The sequence below is a fragment of the Lepidochelys olivacea genome, assembly GCF_965140295.1.
Source record: "Lepidochelys olivacea isolate rLepOli2 genome assembly, chromosome: 11".
Lineage (NCBI taxonomy): Eukaryota > Metazoa > Chordata > Testudines > Cheloniidae > Lepidochelys > Lepidochelys olivacea.
The window spans coordinates 59345865-59364829 of record NC_140421.1 but is presented as its reverse complement, the minus strand read 5'-3'; the positions used below and the strand labels follow the sequence as shown (position 1 = coordinate 59364829).

Sequence of the window (18965 nt, the reverse complement as noted above, 5' to 3'; positions counted from 1 at the left end):
GTCCATTTCATATGAGGTAGGTGTGCTCACCACATGCACCGGTGCTGGAAGTTTTTCCCTTAGCAGTATCCACAGGTGACTGGCTCTGGCGTTGGAGTGGCGCCCGCATGGTGTGGTATAAGGGGCGCTGCCAGCTCCCCCCACCCTCAGTTCCTTCTTGCTGGAAACTCCGACCGTGGAGAAGGAGGACGTGTCATGGAATGGACTTGAGCAACACAGCTCAAAGAACACCAGTTACGGAAAAGGCAACTGTCTTTTCTTCTACAAGTGCTTGCTCATGTCCATTCCATATTAGTTGACTCCCAAGCAATACCCCTGGAGGTGGGTAGGAATTCACAGACATGTAGATTGCAAGACAGCCCCGCCTCTGACCTGCTGAGTGATGGCATAATGCCCTGTGAATGTGTGGACAGAGGACCATGTCGCTACTCTACAGATGTCCTGGATAGGGATGTGCACCAGGAAGACCACTGAGGATGCCTGAGCTGTAGTTGAGAGGGCTCTGACAATTGGCGGCAGCGGGACCCATGCCAGATCGTAACAGGTCCATATGCAACAGGTGATCCAGTTGGAAATCCTCTGCGAGGACACCGGAAAGCCCTTCATCCTATCCACTGTGGTGATGAAGAGCTGAGTTGATTTACGGAAAGGCTTGGTATGCTCTAGGTAAAACGGCAAGGCCCTTTGGACATCCAGTGCATGAAGATGCCTCTCTCCACTGGTCTCGTGCAGTTTGGGACAGAACACTGGGAGGAAGATGTCCTGGTTCATATGGAAGGTAGATACCACCTTCGGCAGGAAGGCGGGGTCAGAACTTAGCTGAATCTTGTCTTTGTAGAAGACCGGGTACAGTGGTTCTGAGGTCAAGGGTTTAACCTCCGAGACTCGCCTCGCTGATGTCACTGCCACCAAGAAAGCAACCTTCCATGACAGGTGGAAAATGGAGCAGAACCCAGAGGCTCAAAGGGCGGGCCCATGAGCCTAGAGAGGATCAAGTTGAGATCCCACTGCAGGACAGGAGTCCGTAGCCTGCAGGAAGAGTCTGTCGAGGCCTCTCAAGAATCTGACCGTCATGTCATGAGAAAATACCGGCTGGCCCTGGATCGGTGGGTGAAAAGTGGAGATGGCCGTGAGATGCACTCTAATGGAAGAGTGTGCCAAGCCCTGGTTCCTCAGACGAAGCAGATAGTCTAAGATAGACTGTATGGAAGAGTGCGAGGGGGAGATGCCACTCCTGGACGCCCAGCAGGAAAACCTTGTCCACTTGGCCAGGTAAGTCAGTCTGGTTGAGGGCTTCCTACTTCCCAGGAGGACCCGCTGGACCTCATCCGAGAAGGTCTGCTCCTGTGGATTCAGTCACACAGCATCCACGCTGAGAGGTAGAGGGACATGAGGTTGGGGTGTAAGAGCCAGCCGTGGTCCTGTGATAGCAAGTCCGGGGAGGGGAGGGGCCTCTGCCAGGTTCATCAGTGTGCCGAACCAGTGCTGACGAGGCCACACCAGGAACAGGCGGTCATCTAGTCCAACCCCCTGCTCAAAGCAGGACCAAGCCCCAATTTTTGGCCCAGATCCCGAAATGGCCCCCTCAAGGATTGATCTCACAACCCTGGGTTTAGCAGGCCAATGCTCAAACCACTGAGCTATCCCTCCCCCCAAGGACCCTGCTGATGAGAGGAATCAGAGGGAACACTCCCTGCCACGACAGGAGGAAGGTATCAGAGAGGGAGTCCTTGCCAAGACCTTGCCGAGAACAAAACTGATGGCATTTCCTGTTTTGCCTGGTGGCAAACAGGTCCACTTGGGGAGTTCCCCACCTCTGGAAGATCATGCAGGATATCTCTGAGTGGAGCAACCACGAGTGGTGAGAGAAGTCCCTGCTGAGGTGATCCACTAGTGTGTTCTTGATGCCAGAGAGGTGACAAGCTTCCAGATGGATTTCGTGGCTGATGCAGAAGTCCCAAAGACAGAGTGCCTCTTGGCAGAGTTGATGAGCATGCTCCCCCTTGCCTGTTGATGTAGCACATCGAGGCCGTGTTGTCCATCAGGACTCTCACCACCCTGGCCAACAGGTGAGGTAAAAAGACTCTGCATGCCAAGAGAACCGCTCTGAGCTCTTTGACGTTTATGTGTAACATCATCTCCTCCAGGGACCAGATACCCTGCGTCTGGAGATCGCCAAGGTGTGCACCCCAGCTCAGATCTGAGGTGTCCGATACCAACTCGATGGATACCACAATGAGGTCCAAAGTCTGGAATCTTTCTAGTGGCAGCAATGCTCTGGTGCAGGTCGAGTGGAGCACTGCTCCGATTAACTCTATCCTTTGCACCGAAACTCACGTAGACTTTTTGTAGTTTACTAGAAGGCCCAGGGAGTGGCACGTGGCTTGCAGCACCACAACATCCTCTTGGACTTGAGACCTGGAGTTGCCTTTGACCAGCCAGTCGTCGAGATACATATAGATTTGGATTCCCGGACGCCTGAGATAAGCAGTCACCACTGACATGCGCTTGGTAAACACCGTCGGTGCTGTCACCAGGCCAAATGGGAGGACTGCAAACTGGTAGTGTTTGGGTCCCACTGTAAATTGGAGGAAGCGTCTGTGTCCAGAAAGATCGCTATGTGGAAGTATGTGTCCTTCAAGTTGAGGGCGGTGTACCAGTCTCCCGGATCCAGAGAGGGGATAATAGAGGCCAGGGAGACCATGGGGAACTTCAGCTTCTTTAGGTACTTGTTGAGGTCTTGCAGGTCCAGAATGGGCCGTAGACTGCCCTTGGCCTTTGGGATTAAAAAGTATTGAGAATAAAAACCTTTGTTCCTATACTTGGGAGGAACCTCCTCCACCGCACCCAGCTACAGTAACCCTTGAACCTCCTGTGTGAGGAGACTCTCTTGAAAAGGGTCCCTGAAGAGGGATGGGGAAGAGGGTTTGAGGGTGGGGGGAGTAGAAAGAAACTGGAGGGTATAACCCTGTGCCACCGTGTTCAGGACCCAGCAGTCCAAGATTATAGCGGTCCATGCAGGGAGGAAAAAGGAAAGGCGGCTGGAAGAAAACGGGGAAGATGGAGCCCGTGTATAGTCTTGTTGGTTGCCCTTGGGTGCACCCTCAGAATGATCACTTGGTGCCCTGCTTGTTTCGGGTGGAGCCTGACTCAGCAGAGCGTGCGGAGGGTGGCTCGGACAGCACTTGTAGCTTGGCCTTCTTGTGAGGTGGGTCCTGCTGAGGCTGGCTCCCTTGTCCCTGAGGCTGTTGTGGCTTGAACTGCTTACATGCCAAGCCTGGGACGTAAAGCCCCAGAGTTTTCAGGGTGGCACGGGAGTCCTTTAACCCATGCAGCTTGCTGTCTGTCTACTCTGCAAATAGCGCCTGGCTGTTGAAGGGAAGGTCCCGTATCAACTGCTGAGCCTCGGTGGCCAAGCCAGAGAGGAGCAGCCAGGAAGCCCGCTGCATGGAGATGATGGAAGCCATGGTGCGGGCAGCAGAGTCCACCACGTCTGAAGCTGCCTGGAGGGCCACTCTGGCCACAGCCGTGCCCTCCTCGAGGATCACCCAGAATTCCTTCCTAGACCCTTCAGAAAGTGAAGCCTCGAACTTGCAGAAAGTGAAGCCTCGAACTTGGCCATGGCCTGCCACGTGTTGAAATGGTAGCAGGAGGGCATGGTGATTGGCCACACTCAGTTGCAGACTGGAAGACAAATAAACTTTGTGTCCAAAAAGATCCAGCCTCCTTGAGTCTTTAATTTTAGGGGTAGCCCCTGGTTGTCCTTGCCTCTCCCTGTGGTTAACTGCCTCGACCACCAGGGAATTGGGGGCCAAGTGGGAATATAAGTATTGATGCCCCTTGGTTGGCACAAAGTACTTGCGCTCGGCCCTTTTGGAGTTGGGGGCCAAGGAGGAGGGAGTCTGCCACAGGGCAGTGGTAATTTTCGATACTCCTTCATGAAGGGGTAAAGCCACCCTGGCAGGGGCCAAGGAGCAGAGGACATCAAACAAGGAGTCCAAAGGCTCCTCTAATTCCTCAGACTGAAGTCCCAGATTAGATGTGACCCTCTTCAATAGTTCCTGGTGCGCCTTAGCGTCATCCTGAGGAACTGGGTGAGTGAGCTCCATGATAACCTCATTGGGCGACGATGAGGATGATGCTGGTACCGCTGGAACCTCTACGACCATTGGTGGTCCAGCAGGCTGATCTCCTGGGTCCTCCTGGACCTGTGGGGTCTTTCCTGCCGAAGTGTCGAGCACTGGAGAGGGTTGGGATGTCGAGACCACTGGCCTGTCCGAGGCTCCCAACACTGAGTGGGCAGCTTGGGAAGGTTGGGTGAACCCCCAAGGGTTCCATGGGTACACACCAGCCACTGCGCTTGGGGCCACGAGACAGGTTTTGGTGCCAATGATGTAGGCGGCACCACAGGCATCGGAGGCTGTCCCGCAGTCAGGGAATCCTGCTCCATGCTGGAGCTGTAGTTGGAGTGGTTGCTACCTGGTGACCAGGATCAGGCAGAGTGGCGACTGTTATCTGACTGGTGCCGGTTGCTGCACCAGGAGGTAGACCTGTCCGAGAGAGATGAAAGTCTTGGTCAGGGCCATGGGGAGCAATGGTGTTTGGCGGATCAGCGTCGGAAAACTGGCGATCCACGCCTTACACTACCGGACTGGTACCGGGACATCGAGCGGGACCAGGAGTTATCACGAGCTGGTTGCCGGGAGGATCTTCCCAAATACGGTGATCCCCATCTTGGAGATCGACAGCGGCAGGCTGATGACCGGTGGCTTCGGTCCCCTGATCGGTCCTGGGATCTGCACTGAGCTCTTGGTGATGCAAGGGGTCAGTCTTGGTGTTCCTGCTGGGAGGCGCATGTCCCGGTGGGTCTATGCCCAGCTACTGGCGAGGTATGCTTTGAATCCCGCTGTTGGTGCCCAAGGTCCAGGGACCAAAAGGGGCTCTGCTGAGCCTGCTTCTCTGGCTCTGAAGCATGATGGCTTTGGGCGGGCAAGTGGTGGCGGGACGTCCCTCGCGATAGGGAATGGTGCCGCTGAGGCGGGGACATATAGGGAGATCCCAAGGTGGGTTTACTCCAAGACCTGGGTACTGCCAGAATTGGTGTGGGTGGCACTGGGAGCATCAGGATTTCCTGAACTGCCTGCAGGGCTTCGGGCATCAACAGCACTTGAAGTTGACAGAAGCCTGTGTCGCTATCCGGGGATGCAGGCAAGATATAGGATGGGCTGCACCGCTCACCTTGAGCTGGGGCCTGACTTTCTGGATGGAGCATTGAACTGCCCATTGCGGGTCTTGGCTTGCCCCTAGCCCTCTCCTTTCCCTTGTGGAAAGTAGGATATTGTCCCCTCACAGTCTTCTTCGGCTTCTTGGCTAGAGCTGTGGAGGGGGAACAGTGCTGGCTCATTGACAGCGCCGGTGGGGCACTCCGCACTGACGCTGTGCTACTTGGTGCCAAGTCGGACCTTTGCTCTGGTGCTGGAGAGTGCTGACTCCATCAGGAGCGCTCTAAGATGGTTGTCACACTCGTTTTTAGTCCTGGGTTTTAAGGACTTGCAAATACGACACTTGTTGCTTATATGCCCCTCGCCCAAGCACCTAAGACAGCTACTATGGGGATCGCTGGTGGGCATGGGCCGCTTGCAGCAATTGCAGGGCTTGAAGCCTGGGGACCAGGGCATGCCCCGACCCCCAGCTAAGTCCAGCTGGGGACTAACGAAGCTTTAAGAACTACTACTAAAGGTGACTAATTTAACTATTAAACTATATACAACTAAACTATAGGTTCTGCAAAGTTTGCAAGAACAGAGAACAATCAGCGCTAGCCAAAGCAATGGATGTTCCAGCACTGTCACTGGTGGCAAGAAGGAACTGAGGTGGGGGGAGCCAATGGCGCCCCTTATACCACGCCATGCAGGCACCACTCCAGAGGGCGCCAGACCCAGTCCCCTACGGATACTGCTAAGGGAAAAACATCCGGCACCGGTGCATGTGGAGAGCACACACACCTACTATGCAATGGACATGAGCAAGCATTCGAAGAAGAATGTTTAGTTTAGAGAAGTATTTTATTTTTGTAGAGTTTGATTTGGAGAATCTTTATATTTCTTCAGTTACTCCAGTTGCCACAAGTGCAAATTAAATGTGAAACTACATACTGTACAGTCATCTACACTCTGAGATGTAACATAGATAACAGATAGCCAAATCCTGCAATTCTTACTCAGAGAAATCTCCCACTGATGTCAATGGCAGTTTTGCCAGAATAAACACTAAAAGACTGAGCCAGGGTTTTGGTTTTATACAATGCCTTTTCTAGTCAAAGCAAGAATAAAACAATCTTTAAATAACATCTCTCATTATTTATTAAGCAGTGCCAATGAGCTAGAAACTGTTCCAGCACCCCTGTCCTCGGCTCTGTATCTCCTTACCGAAGGGAGGTCAATGCAGCCCTACCTTATGCATGCTCAGATCAGAAGCTAAAACTCACCTCTTTGATGCAGACTTCCCCAAACAGCGATTTCCTTCCACATAAAACAAAACACCCTGAAATCATGGGGAGGTGGAGAGAAGCCCTTTCAAATTCTCTGGTTTGAATATAATTATGGGTATAGCTATGCAGCAATGAGGTAGTATGATTGTAGCCAATGTACACATCCTGGAGCTAGCTTTAATCTTAGATCAAAATTATCGTGGCCATGTCTACACATGCTGTAATTGTAATCATGGTTCCCAATTGCAATGTAGGGATGCACCACATTTGGAGCTTAGATATCATGGTCATAGATGCCTTAGAAATACCTAAGACAGGCAGACAGAGTTAATAGAACTCTCTACCCATCAATACATTATAGATACCACCGGATGAAAATGTGGCACCAGCTACAACAGCTCAAAGATGTTCATTCACTACAAACTTTACTATGAAACAGAAAGTAATTTTAAAAAGACCATAACGCACCTGATTTCCCTTGTCAGAAGATGAGCACACATCTTCTTTGTCCAGGCAACATTGCCCTGTTCCTCTCAGTTGACAACATGCTGTTTCCTAAAGAAATAATACGCCGTTCTGTAATACTCTAGATACGACTGCATTGAAATGTGATTTCTTTTAAAATACACATTTGCATATATATATATTTCTACCTACATTAAAGCAGATTTGTCCAGTCACTTGAAACTGGTTCAGGAGCTACCCATGATCCAGGGTGACTATTCTTGCTGTGTCCCCTTTAAAGCACTGCAGAAGGTGGGCCAAGTCCAGCTCCCCTTGAAGTCATTGGAAAAACTCCAGCTGACCTCAGTGAGGGAATCAGACTCCTGAAGCAGATCAGAAGCTGGTGCAAAGGATTATTGAGTGCATTGGAGAAGGACTGTGTGGAAGTGGCTGAAATTGTTCTGCTATGAGAAAGTTGGACAGATTCCTAGTTTATCCTTTTTGTGTTTATAGCTCCGATTGGACTCATGGACAGCTTTGAAGGTAGTGGAAGGGACACAGCTCTGCGACTTGGGTATGATCTCCCAGCCAGGAACAGGCTACGCAGTGTTTTCCTTACCACTGTGTATACCAATGTACAGCTGAGTTTTCAAGGAGGGATGGGCCCAAGATAGGGTGGAGATATGGTCAGTGGAACTGTGACTATATGGAGGATCTGTAACTATACAGATGTGCAAAGTCACCTGTGGCAGGGGAGAAAACCAAAATATGTTCATTTGATTTCCCCTTTGTTGTTATTCTCCTTGTAACTCAGATATAATACTCTATGTCATCATTGATAGCCTGGTGATCTCTGGCTTCTCTTAACAGATGAGAAACATGGCACGTTTCAATCAGTTGAGAATAAATGTAAGACACTCACTCAACAGCAAGTCTGGATAATGATATTTTTCAGTAGTTATGATATAACACATACAGCACACACAGACTGGCTATATCCTAATGGTCTACACTTGCACTGAATAATAATCATAGTTTCAACACAGTCAGTATTTCTGAAAGACAAGCTGGGAGAGGTAGTATCTTTTATTGGACCAACTTCTGTTGGTGAGAGAGACAAGATTATCTGTGGTCACGCAAGACTGGGGCTGAGAGACACTAGTTTGTTGGCAAGGCAACATGTAAACAATTTGCGCCATGATTCTCCAAAGACTTGAGTACACACTTAACTTAAAGTGAAACACACACTTAAGACTTGGCATGATTAAAGCCTTATTTATGACAAGAATAAGGGTAGCAGAGACTGTCAAGGCAGATCATAACCATCACGACCACCTACATCTTCAGGCCATGTATTTTGGATGCCTCGAGGCCTGATTTTCTGAGGTCCTGAGCATCTAAAACTCAAGTCAGTGGGAGCTACAAGTGCTCAACACTGCTTAAAAAGAGACTCCGAAGGGGCCACATTTTCAAAAGAGCAGAAAGCCAGATTTTCAATGGCTCGGCACACCCAATTGGATCCAGATTTTCAAATAAGATCAGCTTCCATTTAGGCACTTAAATAAGGGCCAGGTTTTCCAAAGTGGTCAGCACCCAGTTGCTTTGTGACTTTTATGGGCAGATTTCCAAAAGAGCTGAGCGCCAAATGTGGACTTAGTTTTTCTGCAAATCTGGCCAGGTCTCTTTGTGCTTAAATGGGAGCAGAGCAATTCTGAAAAGCTGGCCTTAGTTGGGCTTCCAGAAACTGAACACTCAAAATTAGTGGATACTTTTGAAAATGTTGATCTGTTTGTCTTTCTACCTACCCCTGCAAAAGACTTGTAGGTGTCTATTATTGGTCTGTATCCAGTGCAACGGCACAAATTACCTGAAATAAACAATAATATCATTAATCATAAGGAACAATGGAAGAATAATTATTAATATCAGTACAATTAGAAATGGTCCTGAAGCAAACCCTCACATCTGAACACACCTACACTTGGGGAAATTTGGATCCAAAACCAGACTTGGCTCTTGGTTCTCCAATGGGCTGAACCAGAACCACAGAAGAGTCAAAGCCTCTTGAACAGGGGAAATGCTCTGATTGGGAGCCAAATCCAAGAATTGCAGATCAGGCCCATCTCTAATAATAATGATTTAATTAATGTAATTTATATCACTATAGAAATTATGTAAATCATCCAAGAAGATATACTATGCTATTATTAATGGATCTGGATTTCCTTCAATGAAATCCAAACAAACTCTCTATCTCAGGGTTTTATCCTGACATCCATCACTGTACTATCCGAGCACCCTCTATGTGAAATCAATAGCAATAGAGAAGTTGCATGGGCACTTCATGAAGCCTCTGGACTCTTCTTTCTTTACAGGGTCACAACTCGGCTTGGGTATATGTTTCTGGGGAGTGGGAAGTTGGTAGAGGTTTGGGACTAAAAAGGGTGTTTGAATTATGAGTGTAACATATGGTGCAAAGGTTTTCTCAATGAGGAAATAAACTCAGTATTTTAATAGGCTAAACCCAGCCATGTCAGTGTGAGCTGTTTTCCTGAGTGAGAAGTGCCTATAGAAATCTGTACCCGGGAGAACTCAGGATTTCATTTTGCTGGCAGGCAGCCCAAGCGAAGGACCTGATTCTCCATGCCACCCAAGTTGTTCAGGAGTCACTCAGCGCTGTTATACTGGTGTAGAACTGGTGCAAGAGCAAAATTGGTCCAATGGGTGGGGTTTTCCAAAGTGCTCAGCATTGACCTAACTCTGCTCCCAATGAAATCAATAAGTGCTTTTGAAAATCCCACCTAGAGTCATTGAGTTTAAGGCCAGAAGGGATAACCTGATCATCTAGTCTGATTTCCTGCATATCACAGGCCACCACCCCTACCCTGTTATCTCTGTGCGGAGCCCATTAAACTGGATTAGAAAAGTATTACAGCTCTCAGGTGACTAAACGTTGTGTCCCACAGGCAGAGAACAGGAGGGAGCAAGGTGCACCATGCCTGAGCCCCCTGCCATGACAGGGAATTGATTTAGTGAGATATAATCAAATATAGTATTTAGGAATCCCACAGACTTTATGTGATTCTGAAATATTTTCCTCTGGTCTTTCAGTCAAATCACATCTTGCATCTTATGTGGCATGTAAAAAACACCCATACTTGGCTTCTTATTTTACCTCCTAAAGTTTACTACTTGTAAAAGTAAACCTACCATCCAGAGCTGCAGTTATCTGCTCCATTGAGGGGTCAGGGTGGTTTCTCAGCAAAGCATACATGGACATCACCATTCCAGGGGTGCAGAAGCCACACTGAGAGCCATGGCACTTGGCCAGCCTTTCCTGGAACAGAACAGAACAGGCCCGGCTTTCAAAATATAGCTTCACTGATTTGCCTTACAGCTATCTACAGATGCATCTTGCTTACAGTGTTAAAGTTAGGAGCTGCAGCATTTGGAATGTTACAGCATTATCACTAAAATGTAAGAGACTGAGTGCAGTTATCTGATTGAAAAAAAAAGGATCACTATAGACTCTCCGTTACCCATGGGCAACCCCAGCAATATCAATGGGGTTCCCAGGTGTAAGTGGGAGCAGAATGGGGACAAGACCTGTCAGCACAGTGATCAGCCTTCTGTAAATTTCTACAGGCATGAAGGACAGAGCACAGAATAGCTAACAAATTAGGGCTTTGGGAGGAGAGAGGAGCACCTAGGGAACATTCCCATAATTTAGGCACTAAGGAAACAAGATTACGCGTGAAAGAGAAAAATCATTTTAAAAAGGTTTTAAAACTTACTAGGGTCAGATTGTGCCTTTAAAGTAGAGGCCTGAGTTAGGGGAGGGGGAGCTGCACTAATCCAAGAGAGCGCCCCAAAATACAGAGAGTATGTATGATCCACTGTCTAATCTAATCCTTATCTTCCTAGGTCTTATAGGGATCCATCCCTTAGGAGCATGCAGCTGGCCCAGTGTGCCACCTGGTGCACAGAAAGGAGCAGGGTGATGCTCTCTGCCTTTCCTGAGCCCCTTCTGGTGGGTTAGTTTTCCACATGGCACTAGCTGGGAGCAGTCCGTGTGCTTTGGAGACTGCAATTGTACCTGAGCCCTGCAAATAGCGGGAGCTCCTTATTTACCCAATGCTCTCTCCTGTATGCCCACACAAGGGCCAGTGACAATCTGGCTCTTTACATAGTGCTGTTTTTGTTATAATAATCAGCAGGACCTGCTCACGGTGGACATCCCTTACTCGCTTTGGTGTATCATTTTACAGTTCCAGGTTTATCCTTTCTCCTGAGGGGGCCTTTTCAGAACTGATTCTCATCTTTTGGGGTATCTTTAGTGCTAGAGAAGAAACTAGGGGTGGGAAAACCTCCCCCAGGTCAGAGTTTGGTTTGGCGATTCAGCTGGGAGTTCATCTCCAAGCTGTGATTAGGAAGAGCCGGGATACGGAGCCTGTTTCCTTAGAGCGATTGTCTAGTGCAAAGAACCACCAAACTTGATCACAAGGCCAAAACCTCATGGCAGATATGGCCAGAGTATAGGAAAGGAAAGATCCCCAAATCTTGCCCTACCAATTACAGCAGGTTCTCACCTGAATTGGATGAACCCTCGTTTTTTTGCTTCCAACACCTTCCACAGTGGTGACAGCAGAGCCGTGCAGCGAGCATATGGGTAAGAGACAGGAGTTGGCAGGATAATGCCTTGGGAACGTAAAGGAGAATTGTGGCATTTGAAATAGCATAGTACTCTGTGGTGCAGGGCCATGAGGAAGGAAGCACAGGTGGAGATTACACTCAGTCTAGTGGAGAACGGCGGGAGTTAAACAGCATGGTGATGGCTGGGGAAAGTTATGTTTCTGAGAAGCAGTTGTACATAACTCAGCACTCTCGCCTCAATATTGTGTGTATTCTGAACACACACAGGAAACAGAAGTCTCACTTTTAAGGAGTTTTTATTAATTAACTTGTAATACAACATATAGTACAAAAACCCAAGGGCCAGACTCAGACCTGATACTGGGGGGTGCAACTTTACTAAAGGAGCAGAGCTCCCAAAGACGGGGAGAGGCAAAAAGCACAACCCACTATGAAGCCTGCTATGGCCTACACCATCCAGGGCTAACTTATTGTGTTAGTTACTTTGTACATCACTGAAATCAGTGAGTGTTGAATAAGAACTATGTGAAAATTGACTAAGGATTTCTCTAGGGAAACAAATCCTAGTCCAATCCAAGCAAGAGTCCCAACTTTCCAGAAGCTGCTACAAGGGCTGCTGTAATTGCATAAAATAAAGATCCCCCAGTCAAGGAAATATTTGGTTTCCAGTCTCCGAATAAATAAATGTTTCTTGAGCAGGAAGATTTCAAGTTTCTTGAGTGGGATTTAAAGTCACATTTAAAGTCACACTTGTAATCGTCCGTTTTGTGTGACTCAGTTTTCCATGCACATAAAACATGTTAAAAGGTAAAGTAAAAAGATTTCAAGTATCTGCCAGGACCCAAGAATATAAACCTAAATTAAAAGAAAAAACAAAACACTCAAACAACTGTCTTCCCAATTAACAATGGTTTTCTATGAACAGTAAGTTATAGCTTCCAAGGGTGTGATTTCAAAAGTGCCTCAGTGGGTGCAAAACATACAGAAATTCACTCACTGAGGCATTTGAGAAAATTCCACCCCAAATCTTATCTTAAGGATACATTATCTTCTTGGAAGTTGGTTCATATGTAGAGATCATCAGGGTGCAGGCTCCACAGCCACCTATTCCACAGCCATATTTCGTTCCTGAGAGACGAACTGCAAATGCAGCAGTTAAGGAAGAAAGTTGCTGGTTCTCAATGTTGTTGCTGTGGTGTTTTTCTCTCCCCCCCGGCCAGCCCCGCAAAGTTCCCCTCATTTTACTGGAGCATGCAAAGGTGGAGGAAAATTCCATCTGTTTCATTCAGTGACCAGCCAGCTCCAGAGATTAGATATTAGGTGAATGGCAGCTGGAACTCGACCTGTAAATTCCAACAAGCAGAATATCGCAGCAACCAGGCTGGTCACAGCCACCTACAGTTTATCACATCTGAATTACCAGTCCATAATTCCCTTGTAACACCCTGGATTCTCCACTGCCTGAAAGCAATGCCACAACACACAATAGCTTTTACTGTGTTGGCTTTGCTGTTGCTATGATGGGCAAAAGGGCGCCAGAAGAATGTTAAAGTTAGCCAAAACTTCATGGTTTGGATTCAAGAGATGGCTGAACGTTAGAAGAGAATGTAGAAATGGGAAACTTGTTCACTCACCCAGTATAAAGCTGTTCTCTAGGGCATATTGTCTATGGCTGCATTCAGTTTAGTTTAGATTACTCTCCCCCAAGTGGTGTTTCTACCACCTCCCTGAGCACCTTTGGTAATTGTTACACACACACACACACCTGTTATAAAAGAACGATGTTAGGATTACAAAGACAAGCGCTCAGAAGTTAGGAAATTCCAGAATTAAAGTTGCCTTCAGTTACAGCATTGTCCACCACATCCCCTCTGACCCGTCCCTCTTTCAGCCCTTGGCTCCCTGTCCCAGGCCTGTTTTCCTCACTTAGCCAGTCCCAGTCTTCACTCCTCAGGCTTCCCATCCCAGTCTCTTTGCCCAGCTAGTCCCAGGCTTCCCACTCCAGGCTCCTCATCCAGTCCCTCTCTCTCCCCAATCCTGGCCTCCAGTCTCTCCCTGACCCCAACCGTGATCCTTGTCCCCAGTGGCTCCCAGTCCTAATCTCCCTCCCTGGGCTCCATGTCCAATCTCAGTCTCCCTTGTCACTGGCTCCTTATCCCAGTCTCTTTGCCCAGCCAGTCCCACATCTTTCCTTGCACCCTGATTCCCATTTGATCTCAGTGTTCCCTGTCCAGCCAACTGGCTCCCAGACTCCTGCAGCTCTTTCCCTCACTGGCTCCCACACCCAGTCTCTTTGCTCAGCCAGTTGCAGTCTCCCCCCACTGCTCCTCATCCCAGTCTCAGTGTCCTTTTCTAGTCATTGCCAGTCTCCCTGTCATCCTAACTCCCAGTTTCCCTCTCCCCTCTTCCACTCTCCAGTCCCAGTTTACATCTGTCCCCTCCCCTCAGGTTTCTTGTCCCAGTCTACTCCCTGTACAGTGCTGACACCTGACCCTTCAGCATTCAAACTGAGCAGTTTCTTCCTCCATGCCAAGGGAAGGAGGGCAGCCATTTAAAGAACAGGAGAGATGGGTTCCCTGCTCTCATCCAAGTGCCCAGATGCAGACCCGGCGCAGCCTACAGCAGCCCAGAGTTGAGTTGTAGGGAAAGTCCTTCTGAGGTCCCGACTGGAACATGCTCAGCGTGGATGCAACGTTTGGGAAATTTAAATGCTAAAATCTAAGAAGTCTCTACAGAGCAAATGCAAACTGCAAATTTTCAAATGCTTATGTATTAGCCAAATTTGGGTGGAATTTTGCAAGAATGGCAAAAGACACATCTCTGATGCAAAGGCCATCCTCTGATCAAATTTCAAGTTCTGGCTCCAAAGCATGGGGGCACTAGAACTTCTCAAAGAAACGGCTGCAAGAATTTTTTAACATGGGCAAACCAATGTATTCTTCTCTAGACTCATTCTCAGAAATGGCAGGCCCATTTTGGCTGAAATTTTACATAAAGTTCTGCCTGAGGCAGACTTCTGATAGGGAAAATTTCAGCCCAAATGGTTAAAATTTGGCTAAGTTATAAGCAACTAAAAACTGGGTCTAATAACGGGAAGTATTGGGCAACCTTAATAATAATAAGTGGCACTACCAGTCCTGTCTATAATATCCTTCAGATTCTTGCACATGGTAATCCTGTTATTGCTTGGAAAAATGATATGTATTTTCCCTCTTTAACATCTCTTAAATCAATCCCACCAGACCTCTATGTGTTTTTGTTGCCTTTTTTTGTTTTTGTTTGTAAATTGTCAGTATCTTTCTGTCAATATGGTACCCAGCACTGAACCCAATATTCCAGGAGTAGTCACCAGAGCTCTGTACACAAGGCCCCTCACCACTTTGTTCCTTGATACAAGGCCTCCATATCTGCAGCCTCAAATTGCACTGATCACTTTCTTTTGGTGCCACACCACTCCGCAAAATTTTATATAATTGGCTAGTCTCCTCTCATTCCTAGCTCTTTCAGAGTTACTGATTACCAACTTTGTCTTCCAGTCTGTGTGTGTGTGTTGGACTCACTTGGCTCAGATGTGTTAGACTGCATCTTCCATCTGCATTTGTCAACTTTTTAGATCCCTCTAGGCTCAGGTTAATTCTCATCCACTTTCATATTCCCACTTGTAACTAGCACGTGACCTATAATCGAAGAATGCAGACCATACTTGCAGGATGGGGAACTATTCTGGGAAGCACTGAAAAAGATTTGGTGGTGGTGATGGATAATCAGCTGAACATGAGCTCCTAGTGCAATACAGTGGCCAAAAGGGCTAATCTGATCCTGTTATGAATGAACAGGTGAATCTTGAGTAGGAGTAGAGAGGTTATTTCACCTCTGTATTTGGCACGGTGCAACCGTTGCTGGAATACTGTGTCCAGTTATGGTTCTCACAATTCAAGGATGATGTTGATAACTTGGAGAGGGTTGAGAAGAGCCACAAGAATGATAAAGGATTAGAAAACTTGCCTTATAACGATAGACATAAGTTCTTACAAAGGGAAAACACTAGGGCTATCAATTAAAAATAATAATCACCAGATCACAAAACAATAACCGCAAAATTAAAAAATATAGTCATGATTAATTGCAGTTTTAATCACACTGTTAAACACTAACAGAATACCCATTTACATTCAGCATGGAAGCATGTCCTCTGGAATGGTGGTCAAAGTATGAAGGGGCATATGAATGTTTAGCATATCTGGCACATAAATACCTTGCAACAGCGCTATGCGAATGCCTGTTCTCACTTTCAGGTGACACTGTAAATAAGAAGCAGGCAGCATTATCTCCCATAAATGTAAACAAACTTGTTTGTCTTACCGATTGGCTGAACAAGAAGTATATGAAATATATTAATATTGAAATTGTAAATGATTGGGAACATGCCAGTGAAAAGATAAAAAATGATTACCTCATGCCCTTCGTCTGCTGTCATTTGCTCCCACAACTGCAGGCTAATGAGCTATTTCTCAGAAGCCTTTAGTGTCATTTCACTCTCTTTCTACCATCTACAGTTTAAGGCTCTGATCTACAAAGGCATCTGATTCATTTTACGCACCCTGGGGCCAATAAACAGCTGGCATAAATTGCCAGAACTCCACTGACTTCAGTGGAGGATCTGGCTCTATGAGTAGTCCCATTGACATAAAAATAAGCACATGTGAAAGTCTTGGTGGATCAGGGCCTAACTGAATTGCTTGACATTGTAGTAGCTCCTTGTTACTTTCCTTAACTATTATATTGTTATTAATTAATGACATTTTGAAAGGATTTTTTTTTACAGGTTTTTGGAGCTGTAATGAAGAATTTTGATTGTTTTTGCTAATGAATACATTAAGTTCTATAGAAATGCTTGTATGTACTAAGAAGAAACCTTCTCTGCATATAATTAGCTCAAATATTGCACATGTAGCCCATTGCCTTGCCAGAAATAAATGCAAGATCAGTTGGCTGTTTTCCACATTGCTTTCTGGCTGCCTTGAGCTCCAAAACACCCCCTTTAACTTGGGAGGGGATGGGGAAGAAAGGGAATGTTAGTCTATTGTAGGATTATACCATTCAAAGGCAACCCCCACCCCAAAAGGATACGTCCCTTTCTCAGGTAAAACAGCAGCAATTTTTCAGGGTCTGCATTTTGCTCTATTATCTGCAGTAGGAAGTGAAATAAGAGATTATACATTATTGAGATGTATTGCAATTTTCCCATTGGGATTACCTGGCCTTTCTGAAATGCTTTGACTGGGTATTAATATTAATATTAATGTTTGTGTTATGGCATGTTCCTTTCATTTGATCATAATCTGTAGACATGTGAATGTATTTGACAACAGCAAACTCAGTCTTGTATTGACAGCTAAAGAAGTAATAAAAATAACTATGTTCCAGGAGCACTAGAAGGTTCACAGTGAGGTGAAGGTGAGCAGTAACAGAGGCTTGTGAAAGGGCACATGAAGACAAGAACCCTTGAGCCTGATCCTGCAATTGATTATACCAGTGTAAATCAGGAGTAGCTCCACTTCAGTCAAAAGAGGTACAATTGTGTAAAGAAAATGGGGGTGAGAACAGAATCAGGGCCCATATTTTCAAAGCCATAGAGTTGTGCAGGTAAAGGACACAGTTTGGGGCTCTTTTGCTCTCCTCACTCCATAGAGGTACTGTAACGAGGCCAAGCTTCCTCCTCCTTCCATTCCTCCTCAGAGACGCTGCAGCAGGAAGATGGAGGAAATTCTCAATACATGGAGAGCAGGAAGGGGACCTGTTAAACCAACCTGTTTTAAGTTTAATAAATTTCATTTTTGATTTTCAGGGGCTCCATTAGCTGAGCAACAGGTCTGTCTGAAGGATGTGGCCACTGCAATGACATGCCCCATCATGCTGGAAACCTAGTACTAATGAGAACCAAGTACGGAATGATGGATGGGTGGGAGGCAACATGGGACTCACTGGAGAATGACTAGCTTGTCCTGGGGCATTTAAAGGCATCACGACAAAATCTCAACTTTACCGTGGTATGGAGCAGCTGGTATTTCAGAGGGGAAGGGTTTCTTGGGCTTTCAGCTTTTAATGACCATGCACAGGTGGAATACTTTCCCTTTTTATGAAGAGGAAATAAGACTGGATACAAAAGATAAAGCTACACTGCACACTAAGGCCAGGCTCTGACTCAGGTTTGGGCTCAACACCCATTTCTGCCTGTGCACAAAGCATTCAGATCAGCAGGCTCTCACGAACCGGCTACTAGGACCTTGCTGGGGGTCGGGGGAGGGGGTGGTGGGTCAGAGCACGAGTCCTGCTGTGACTTGGGTCCAAGCCCTGACATTTTACAATGTGAATAGAGCTCAAGCCACAAACCTGAGTCAGAAGGTCTGTGCAGTGCAGTATGAACACACTGGCATGGACACCCAGCTCTAGCAATTGTAAGCCCAGGTTTACAATGCAGTGTGGACACTCACGCATGGGCTTGGAAACACAAAGTTCACCAGCCTGGGTCCCACAAACCTGGGTTTACAATGCAGCGTAGACAAACCAAAAAGGGCAAATTTTGCTATTGAACCAGCATAAATCGGGATAGTTATAGGGTAAGACACTAGAACATGGCCCACATAGCCTTTCTGAAGTATACTTTTACAATCATATAGTATACAGATAGCAGATAAAAACAAAAAGCAAAAATTTCCTCTTTTTTTGGCCTGAAACAGGGACGGGGGAGGGGGGGGGGGAGGAGGAAAGGACATCTTCATAAAAGCATTCTCTGGACAAATTGTTCTCAAAGAAAACACAGACAACATTTTAAAGAAAGAATGAAGTTTTTCCAGTTCAGGCCAGCATCTATTTTTGGATGGAGGCATTTATAAAAAGGAACTTTTAATGACATAACTCGGGGGCGAAAAGAAAAGGTGAGAAAACAAATGCCTGTAAAAATGAAGTATTAGGTTTCCGCTGGCACTCACGGCTGAGTACAGAGGCGAGTAAAGAGTCTATTTCCTCTGACTGCATTTTTAAAAAAAATTACAGTAATAGCAGGGGATCCTCTTGCTATTGCCTTATTTTCTCCAAATGCAGCAAGTTACTGATCTTGATAGCTTTAGTTAATTGCTACATTAATTATAACAGTTCAGTGAAATAACAGGTAACTGGTGCTACCTAATATTCTCAGTACATCTAGGTAGATAGAAAATATTTCTCCAAATGAATCTCTTTGTGTTACTAATTACTGTAGAATTGAGATTTGCAGCTCCACCTAGATTTGGAAACTCAACAGTCATTCATTTTAAGGGGAAATTGAGCATGCAAATTCCTTAGATAGTTTTGAAACTCTTAGTCCAGAAACAAAACA

The 18965-nt window shown here is 46.5% G+C and overlaps 1 protein-coding gene across 1 annotated transcript in view; it reads right to left on the bottom strand.

The window, feature by feature from the left end:
• Nucleotides 1-18965, bottom strand: part of LOC311528239 (aldehyde oxidase 2-like) — a 102992-nt gene that overhangs the window by 81345 nt on the left and 2682 nt on the right. The window contains exons 3-8 of the mRNA XM_084643016.1: nt 16718-16775; nt 12631-12727; nt 11524-11632; nt 10145-10271; nt 8740-8801; nt 6959-7045 (exon numbers count right to left, since the gene is read on the bottom strand). Coding sequence (XP_084499142.1) covers nt 6959-7045; nt 8740-8801; nt 10145-10271; nt 11524-11632; nt 12631-12727; nt 16718-16775 — 540 coding nt within the window. The remainder of the gene's footprint in view (nt 1-6958; nt 7046-8739; nt 8802-10144; nt 10272-11523; nt 11633-12630; nt 12728-16717; nt 16776-18965) is intronic.